Source organism: Hermetia illucens, chromosome 3, assembly GCF_905115235.1.
Source record: "Hermetia illucens chromosome 3, iHerIll2.2.curated.20191125, whole genome shotgun sequence".
Taxonomy (NCBI): domain Eukaryota; kingdom Metazoa; phylum Arthropoda; class Insecta; order Diptera; family Stratiomyidae; genus Hermetia; species Hermetia illucens.
In genome coordinates, this window is record NC_051851.1 from 7678797 (window position 1) to 7689037 (window position 10241).

General features: G+C 46.0%; 1 protein-coding gene across 1 annotated transcript; it reads right to left on the reverse strand.

Annotated features, from left to right (window-relative positions):
- Nucleotides 1-7765: 7765 nt before the first annotated feature.
- LOC119652685 (probable cytochrome P450 6a23) lies at nt 7766-9680 on the reverse strand. Its single transcript, XM_038056958.1, has 2 exons — nt 8294-9680; nt 7766-8234 (listed from the first exon to the last, which is right to left on the reverse strand). Exons 1-2 carry the CDS (start codon nt 9363-9365, stop codon nt 7816-7818), a joined length of 1491 nt encoding a protein of 496 aa, XP_037912886.1. The 5' UTR covers nt 9366-9680; the 3' UTR covers nt 7766-7815.
- Nucleotides 9681-10241: the final 561 nt, after the last annotated feature.

Consider the following 10241-nt stretch of genomic DNA (forward strand, 5'->3'; position numbering starts at 1 on the left):
GTTGCATTCCCATTCAAAAGTGGATAATTATCGTAATTCATATACGACCTCATTTCAATCTTTCAGATAAGCTCTCAAGTCAATTGCGACTGATTTATCTTTTATGGTGCTATCTTCGTCCATTGTTTACAAGTAGTTAATCTATGCAGTATTTTATGACTACGTATGGCAAGCAATAAGTTAGGTTAGAAACTGCTTAAACCTGTCTCGAAAATAAGGGATTACAGATGGTCGTTAGAAAAAGTGTCGCTTCTAGAATATTCCCTTGTCGAACTCGCTTTATGACCCCAAATCTCTCTCTTAAATTTGGTTGCGGTACAGAGCATAGCACCGCCATATCCTGCTCGGATAATAGCTATTAGTTTCCCCGAAGGACCTCTCCTAAATAGAACACTTCAAATACTTCCCCTACTGACGTCGTTGAAAGGTTCCTAGAAGTCGATGAGAAGTAGGTGAAACGGGGATCTTGACCCCGAACACCGTTCCACTAGTATGAAAAAGGTGTTAATGGGGTCGATAATGGACGATGCAGAGAAAAAGCCATACTTTTTGCTCTTGATTAAGCTTCCGAGATATCCATCTATGCTGAGAGTTTCAAGGAATCCCCATCCGACTCCTTCACCGGTGGAACTCTATCTTTCTTTGCAACGAGAAGGACCCCAATGTAATGGGCAACACGGCTTCCCCTATCAGCGCTCCTCGGCATCTCCCCTGCAATGTTGTCTGGAGATAACTCGCCTGTGTTTAAACAGTGTTTTGACGAATCCTCTACCGTTTTCCACAAGAAACAAGGTGTGATTTGCATCATCCACAACCCCATTGCTAAACATATACACAGGAAATCTTGCCTTGCCTATCTTGTACAGGTAAAACTGAAAATCTTCGGGCACTTAATAGTCGAGGAGTCAGTCTCACCAGACTTCCGATTCAGACACGCACCTCAATTGCCAATGAACTGCGCAGTCCATCTGCCTCAAGTCTCATTTTTCCAAAAGAGTTGCCAGCCATCCTTCCTTGGCTCCTGTCCATTGCGCTTATATATGACTTTCCGCTCCTTAGCAGGAAAAGCAACGGAAATCATTTCCTTAATCTTCACCATCCCACTATCTACTACTCCTTCAATTTCCTCGAAAACCCTCATCTTTGAGTCGAGCCTCTGTCCAAAGTACTTAACCATTGGTTTTGAGTCGATTATCGACTAGCCGATGTGGATCAATATGGGAGGCAGGGTCGGGATTCTCCTTCTGGTCAAGATGACTACGAGTACTTCGGCTTTTTCCAACGCAAGGCTCAAACCATGAGCAGTCACCCATCCGCTTACCTGTCGCATCAATATGCCAAGCCTGCTTTGCGCTTGTTTAATCGTGCGTCCTGCAGTAAGTGTCGCAACTTTGTCTGCATAACAGACCAGGCGCAGCTTTTCGGGCAAATCGAGTTCAGCAAACTATCGCATCAAGCGTTCCCGAAGTTCGGCCCTAAGATGGATCCCTGCGCTACTTCCGACGTGATTTCCATCCTCTTCTAGCCCACTAGTGTCTCATAGAACAGGGAGCGGTCTTTCAGATAATCCCACCATATCCGCAAGAGGGAACTTGGAACGTGAAATGAAGAGCACTTTCCGTCGCGACCGGCGACTGTATGCCTTGACTCGAAGAACCGCATTTACGACCTCCATAATAGCATCGACTGTGGATCTTCCTGTTCTGAACCCGAACTGCTTTGGGGATAAGTCCCGGCAGTGCGGATCGCTCCAGTGAGTCTACTCCTGATGAGTTTCTCGAGCACTTTTCCAGCCGTGTCAGGTTCCTTTACTCTTGCTGATCAGCGTGAGTCTGCCCACCTTCCAGCGACAGGGAAAAATGCCCTCCTTTAAGCAATCATTGAATGCCCCAAGCAACAAGTTTGACTATTGGCGGAACAGCAGCTTGTAAACTTCCGCCGGAATACCATCAAAACCTGGTGCTTTCGTATTTTCCATAGTGATAACCGCTTCTTCGAGCTCTCTCATTGTGAAAAGGGGGCAATCCTCGACCCTTTCCGCGCTATTGACATCAACCCGTACAGGATGTCTCGGACGCGGACGGTATTTAGTATGCAGGGCGGTATTTAGTATGCAGGGCTTCCGCGGAGCCCCGGGAGACAAATTTATAGCCAAGTCCACACGGGTCCTCATTCACCTCGTTGACCAGGTTCTGCCAGCCGCGTTTATTCGCGCTACGAAGCCTCTTTTTTGCTGATCTATACTGTGCCTTTATGGCGCATACCTCCTCGTTGGCGTGTAAACGTTGTATCAAATTGCGGAGCTTATGACATTGCCTTCGTAGGTCGGCAATTTATGTCGTCCACCAGTGCATGGAAGGCTTGTCACCGTTGGGCTCCTCCGGGGCATGAAAAACTCCCCCGCTGTCGTTATCAAGTTCATCACTGAATTTACGACGGTGTCAGCTGCGACGCAATCACCCTCCGGAGCGTCCTCCAGCGCGGCCCTGCTTGCTCCAAGAGCTTCAATGAACTTCCCGGTGTTCACCCTCGCGACATTCAATAGGCAGGGGAAGTATCGCGTTGGTGCTCGCGGGCAAGTACCGTCAAACAATTCGAACGCGATGTATTGGCGGTCACTTGCCTAGGCGTCTTCTTGGACTCACCTCCTGTCCACTGATGATGCCAGAAATTCCAACGCAAAAGTTATGTCAGGAAATCTTCCTTCACAGCGGGGGGGGGGAGGAGGAGGGGATGGGGTGTCGAAACGTTGGCGTGGAACCGGTGTTTAAAACTACGACCCCGGTTCTCGCCGCCATTTCCAGAATCTGTTTTCATCTGGAGTTCGGCTGAGGCGTGCCCCATTCAAGGGTCCTAGCATTAAAATCACCGCCTACCAGGATTCGTCCCCCCATGTCTGAAACGGCGTTTTCCGGAGCATCAAGCCGCCGCCGAAAGTCCGGCATCGTCTCATTCGGCGTCAGATAAACGCTAAAAAATTTAATCCCTAAACACCGAATCCAGACAAACCCATTCCCTCGGCCTTCGGAAAGAACACGAAATCGAACGTCGTCTCGAACGCAGATGGCGACGATGCACGATAGGCGAGATGCGGAGCCGGGTCCTTGTTTCGGTATTGCTTGCTGATTAGCACCAGATCAGCATTTACCTCCGCACGGAATTGCGCTAGCAACTGGTGAGCGATTGCACTCCGGTGCATGTTAATTTGCAAAATGCGGCTCATGCCATTCGCAACTTAGCCCTTTTCAAATCCGCTCCAAATGTTGGACACCATCCCGAGCCCGCAGTGTATACGACGCTCTCAGTATACACGTCATGATCCTTGCAGATGACACAACTTTCGCTTTCAATGCAGGTTTTCGCTTCGTGACCGACCTACTGGCATCTCCAGTTTGCTGTCCTCCTATCCGATCCCTTTCAAGTTGCTGACGTGTGTCCATAGTACAAACACCTGTATACTACCATTCAATTTTCATTTTACCGCTACTAAGTAGTTTCCTCGGATATTGCTCGAGGACTTCCACCACGGCGAGTTTTTGGCCTCGAGTATTTACAAACGTGATACCTGTCCGTGCATTGATTACCTCTGAGCATTCACGTTTTATCGCCTCCTCCACTTCGACCTTTCCTGTAAGGCGGTCAAGATTCCTGATTTCTAGAGAGTACATAGGTTCTAGGCTAGAAACCAGAGCCTTCTCCCCCAATAACCCCTTGACCGCTTCGCAGAACGTACTTTTGTTAGTCGTCTTTGGGCCCAGTTCGATGAGGACTCCGTCACTCTTCACTTTCCGCATGGAAGACACCTTTGCTACGTTGTCTTCGGGTTTCATCCTGTAGTAGATTTCACTAAGGATTTCCGAAAATGTCTAGTCTAGTCCTTCCTCGTTTCCTCGTTTTTTCTACTACTGACTTTTGGTTTGTAGCGTCCTTGTCTTTGGACAGACGAGTCTCTAGCGGCATGGTCAGTTGTTTTCTTTCATTCTTCTTCGCCTTCTTTTTTTTGACAGCGAAGCCCAATGGCCATAGTAACATCCTAGATGAAGCAAGGCTACAACACTGACAGATCAAAAATGTTCTTTACAGTCGGCGTGGGAGTTTTCTTGAAAATACTCAGTGTTTCCAAGTGGTATGGTCTCCAAAGTTTCGCTAGTGTATTCCAAGCAGAAGTACTGGCGATACAGGACGCCTGTCAATGGCTCGGGTATGATCCGAGTGCCGAGCATAACATAGTTATTCTGACTGACAGTAAAGCGATCATTAAGGCCTTATACTCAGTGGTGACACCATCCAGACTGACGGGGCGGAACAGAAAGGCGCTGAACAATCTGGGCAGCACTCGCAAGGTCACACTTCCTTGGGTTCCCGATCATAGGAACATAAAGTTGAATGATTGGGGTAGTGGAATGACCAAGCGGGGCTCTACTTTTGGCGGTTCTTCGACGGGTACAGTCTGTGTACCGCTAGCGACTGTCAAGGGCGGAATGTGATTACACATGGCGGAGGGTGACCACCTGTACTAAGTCAAAGTCGGCTTATATCAAAGCCCCATCCCAAGAACTCTTGTGCCAGATGCATGCAAATGTAGGAACGCTTACGGCAGTCTGTACAGAGCACTGGCCTATAAGGGACCATACCACCAGACTTGACATACTCTACAATTTGAATTGTCAAAGCTGCGTAGAAGAAGACAAATGCTCAGACACTTCCTTTGCGATTGCCAGTTCTAGTTAGATTCAGACTATGGACACTAGCTAAACCATTCTTTGAGGAACTCAGAGAGATCTGTAGCTACAGCGTGGGAGAGTTGATTTTTTTCGTGAATACTACGGGCGGCCTCTGAAGATCTGAGTCGGCTGGACTCTGCCTCCTTGCTTCTATTTCAGCAGTCATGGTCTTGAAGCTTAGAGTTTGTGACATCAAAACGGCGCACCACAGCGCTAATTGCGCTCCTTGGAGAGGCCACTGATGCCTCCCTACCTCCTGTTCCTCGTTCGAGAACTAGAGGGAACAGCTTCGCACATACAGTCGGCTATATATAGGTCCTTTTTCAGAGTTCCACGGAACCAGGTGTTGATTGCAAAAATAGAAGCGTCTTTCAGATAGCAGTCCGAAGACTTTCTTTCTTTCTTTCTTTCTTATTAGATTTTGGGTTTCTTGATGCCTCACTTGCCCATAAAATCCTACTAATTCGAGTATTCCATTCATCTTAAGTCAAAAGGGCGCCGAATTTGGTTTTGCGGTAGTCGACGGCAGGGTCGAAATGAAATACCACGAGATAGGTTCGCAGGAGGTAGAGAACAGGTTATTTCCAGGAATAGTTGGAGATCGGCCAAGAAGTGCCCTTTCAAATGGTCTACCAGACGTTAGATAAGAACTGAAACTGTGGGAGCTTGATGTGGGGAAACTTTTTCAGCCATAACTGCTGGAGGTCTGTTCATTTTTGTGAGGGTATTACCCGCTTTTATGATGATATTGTCGTAGCTGTTTTCTAGGCCGTCGATATTATTATAAACTTTTGAAAGAAGTTCACGCAGAACTTTGAAGTATTGTCGCCGGACGCGCGAGACTCGACAAGATCGGTTTTCAGATTGTTCAGTACCTTCGTCGAGATTTGAAAATCCTTTGTTAATATGATATTTTCAAGAAACTATCCCGTTTAACTTTCAAATTGAGCAAGATACTTAGATACAATCTCAGCCTCCGCTGGTAGAATCCCTTGTCGAATGCCTAACCAACTAGAACTTATGACTCATCGTTGCTTTAATTACCGGATATGAGTTCTGCTATCTTGCTTGGCCGGATAGCCCCATACGCCCAGAACATCATTGGCCCATACCAAAGAAACTTCATTCCAGGCGGATCAGATTTTCTCTCTGCGGCAAGCGATAGAAAAACTGTTGGAATATGGACAAGTTGCACCATCTATTCATCGACTTTAAAGCGCCAATGATAGCATAGCCAGGGTAAAACTGTACACGGCCATGAGAGAATTCGGTATCCCGACGAAATTAATAAGACTAACCAGGCTGATCCTTACCATTGTGCGAGGCCAGATAAAAGCAGCAAGATCACTCTCAATACCATTCGACATCAACAATGGTCTACGATAAGGGGATGCCCTATCATGCGTCCTCTTTAACCTGGCCCTCGAGAAAGTGATCCGTGATGCTGAGGTAAATGCAAGAGGTACGATCCTCTTTAAGTCCACCCAACTACTGGCCTATGCTGACGATATCGACATCATGGGAAGAACCACCCGAGACGTACAAACTGGCTTCATCTAGATCTAGCAGGCGGCGCGAGATCTTGGGCTGCACATCAATGAAGGCAAAACGAAATACATGGTGGCAACGTCAGCACCTAAAACCAATCAACCAACAACATCAAACCGCACTGGTCAAACGGGAAGAATAAAGAGAGGAGAATACAATTTTGAGACCGTTGACAATTTCTCCTGTCTAGGGTCGAAAAGCCGCGCACGGTTGTTGTCAGCCAACAGAGCCTATTTCAGCTTACAAAGACTGTTCCGCTCGAAACGTCCCACCATATGGTCAAAGCTCTTACTGTACAAGACTATGATCTTACCAGTCCTCATGTATTCCTCGGAAACTTGGGTTCTTAGCAAGAAAATTGCGAACTCTTGGCCCTAATTCGAGAGAAGAATCCTCCCAAGAATTTGTGGTCCCCTACATGAGGCTGGACGATTCCGTAGCCTACATAACGACGAAATCTATAAGCGATACTACGACTATCAGGTTGTGGATAAAATCCGGCTCAATAGGTTACGGTGGGTGGGTCACTTGATCCGTATGGATGAGGATGATCCAGCCCGGAAAGTCTATAAGGGCAATATCTATGGTATGAAAAGAAGACGAGACAGACCCTGCCTAAGATGGAGCGATGGCGTAGGTCAGGACGCCAGACAGCTTTTAGGGATATCGAATTGGTGGACCTTGGCGCAAAACCGGGATGTCTGGAGTGCCTTATTAAGGCAGGCCTAAACCGGATACCGGTTGTTCCGCCGTTGATGATGATGATGATGATATGAGTTCTGCATCGAGGAAAAACCCTGGAATAATTTGAAGTTCAAGGCGGAGTCAAGCAAAGTTGCCTTCTGCGGCCGATACTATTCTGTCCTGTTACCGGTGGCGTAATCGATGCTGCCATTTCCAGACGTGAAGGTTCAATGGACCGCAAACACCTCAACTTCACCGACGATATCTGCTCGCGCTCGCGCCGGTCAAATAGTTCTGGATTTGGAGAGAAATGGTGCAACACAAGGACAGTAACCTGTACTGGGGATACTTTGGTCCGAGAGAACGTCGAGCGAAGAACTACGTCGAGCTGTGGACCAGGTGTCGGTAGAAGCTTTGATTATGTAGGGGTGGTTAGGTCTCACTTTTAAAAAGGACATGGCGAAGCGAAAAGTGGAGTTACCGTAAAGTTTCTGACCAATGGGTTATTTTAGATAGATACGACTTAGAAGAGTAGAGGAGGAATTCAGAAAGGAAGGAAGGAAGGAAAGAAGGTCTGAAGAGAGCTGAAACACCTTCAGGGAACCGACAGCGGCACAACAAATCTCACGCTCCTGCGGATCTGGATCAGCATTAGTTTTGAAGAAACTCCCACTTGTAGATAAGGGAAATTTCAAGTTGAGCTGAAAATACCCTACAATTTCAGTGACTTCAAACGTTAGGACCTAATAGCAGTTCCTGATATTCTACTGAAGTCAAACGTTGCAGTCTGGCTGTAAATAAGATCCAAGTTTACATAATTATAAAAGTATTTTACTACGAAACATTTACCAACCATAACTTAACTCAGAGGATCAACATTCAACCAAATGCCACCTTCAGCGTGGGTAATAAAGAATTTAGTTAAGAGTTTCAAAGGTTGCTTAGTCCTCGGCGAAAGAGTATATCTAAATTTCCGTAGTCCCGCTATCAGGCCGATTTTCACTTGCATCATCCCAAACCGAGCGCCTATACAAATCCGTGGTCCTTCTCCAAATGGTAGGAACGCTACTGATGGTCGACTCCGGATGCTTTCCTCGATAAAGTTATCTGGATTAAATTTTGAGGGGTTCGGATAGAACTCGGGATCGTGGTGGATGGCGTAGATTGGAATAAAGACGGTTGTATCTTTCTCAATAGTGAACTGGGTATCAGGAATTTTGTAGTCCTTGCTAGTTTCTCGAAGTAATGCCCCGACCGGTGGATGCTTTCGCAAAGTTTCTGAAATAGATTGGAGGTGGATTTAGTGTTGGTAATTCAATTTCTGGTCAGCAGCCTACCATTGATGACCTGATCAAGATACTTCATATCCAGAAAAGCTTCATAGGATAACTCTCCGTTATGTTTCTCCAGGACTTCGTTGATATGATTTCTGGTCTTATCTTGAATTTCGGGGTTACAAGCAAGTTCGTAGAAACAGAACTGCAGGGTCGTTGAGGAAGTCTCAAATCCAGCGGCGTGGAATGAAAAAGCTTGCGCCAAAAGATCGTTGAAGGATAAATTGTCCTCACCATCACTTGTATGGAGCTTTATCAGGAGCTGCATGAAATCGTTCCTTTCAATACGATTAGTCAAGCGATAGTCGACGATTTTTCGAACAATGTCTGTGTAGAATTTTATAACTTCGTCCCGGAAAGTTTTAAGACGGAGTATTCGCCCATATTTCCGGAAACCATGCAAAAGGAACATGAATTTAGCTCCGTATTTTGGGTTGTTAAAGACGCTTATTCCAATCCGAAAAAAATCATTAGTGTCATCGTCTAGGCTATTTGTTTCCAGTCCAAAAGCGCAAGTCCCAATAATATCCAGCGTAAACCGAGCCATCAGATTTTTTATGTCCAGTTCTACTCCGCCTCCACAAATTTCGTCAATTTTCCTTTCAAATTTGGTTGCAATCTCGAGCATAGCTGGGAGCATCATTTTCAATTTTCCACTTGCCATTGTTGGTGACAGTTTATTTCGCATTTGTTTCCACTCAAAACCGGGTAAATTGAACAAACTCGCTGACAAAGGGTCATCCCTCTCATTATAGAACAAACCGCGATCGTGGAAAAAGTTGAAGTCCTTGATCAGAATGTTCTTGACAAGTTCAATGTCGGTGGGGATTGCGACTGGCTTTAGGAAAAAATAAACCCCGACGAAGGGGCCTTTCCCTTTATATTCTTTATAGAACTTCTGGGTCAATAGGCCTTCGTGGTGAAATTCACTGACACCTTTGAGGTTCCCGTAGAGAAAGTCGGGCTCAGCATATGGGACGCCCAAGTTTTTCCAGTACACAAGTTTTTTCTGCATCCAAAGAACTAGCATTAGAGCCGCCGTTAACAGTCCCACGAGTAACACCAAAAAAGCCATCACCACGTCAATTTTAAGCCCCAACCTGACACCAGCACTAAATTACTTTTTAGTTTGCAATGACAAAATTCAAGTAACACGAAAATATTGCACGTTGAGGCTGATAAGGACTGACAACTTCTTGGCAGCGTTTCTTGACACTATCAAAATGTGACCCGTTTTACTATCTTGAGAATGCTTCGCAACCTGGCTTGATTAACCAGAAAAGGTTTACGCTTCGTTATCACTCTTTACTTGACCTTGCCTTTGATGCGGGATTTGTTACAAATAAACGCGAGTGAACTTGTTGAAACTTTTGTAGTGACTGTGAAAATATTATCATCTTCGATGGCTTTTATAAAAGAACTCCTCTTCGGGCTTATCAACTTTTTTACTGATAACGCAGTGCCCAGGTCAGGTAATGTCTGTGAATTAAGCTAAACGCATCAGCAATTTTCGTCTATTAATGTCTCAATTGGTAGAAGACAATTTCGCAACAAAATGTAATTTTTTTAAAGACTCTATAGAAACCTCGTAGCCGACGGCTCCAGTCTGGTCTAATACGTTGAAGAAAGCTAAGAAAACCCTATTCGGCATACCCCCTATGTCGAGGCTGGTGGGCCATGCTAAAGCTAAAGCTCGGCCTCATGTCGAGTTCATGATTACTGAAGAATGTTAAATTCTCCTGGTTGTTTTTCAACTCCGCGGGGCTCACAAGAAATTCCTCCTTGATTTGGCACACCACCCCTGACAGTCGCGAACCCGGCACCGAGGGACTACTAGTCCGTGAGGCCTTTCATTCCCCTCTATCTTCCTATGACCGGTAAGAGAGTGACTTTCAGCGTGCTGCCCAAGCTGCATAACGCATCTGCACTACCCCACCAGCATGAAGGATAT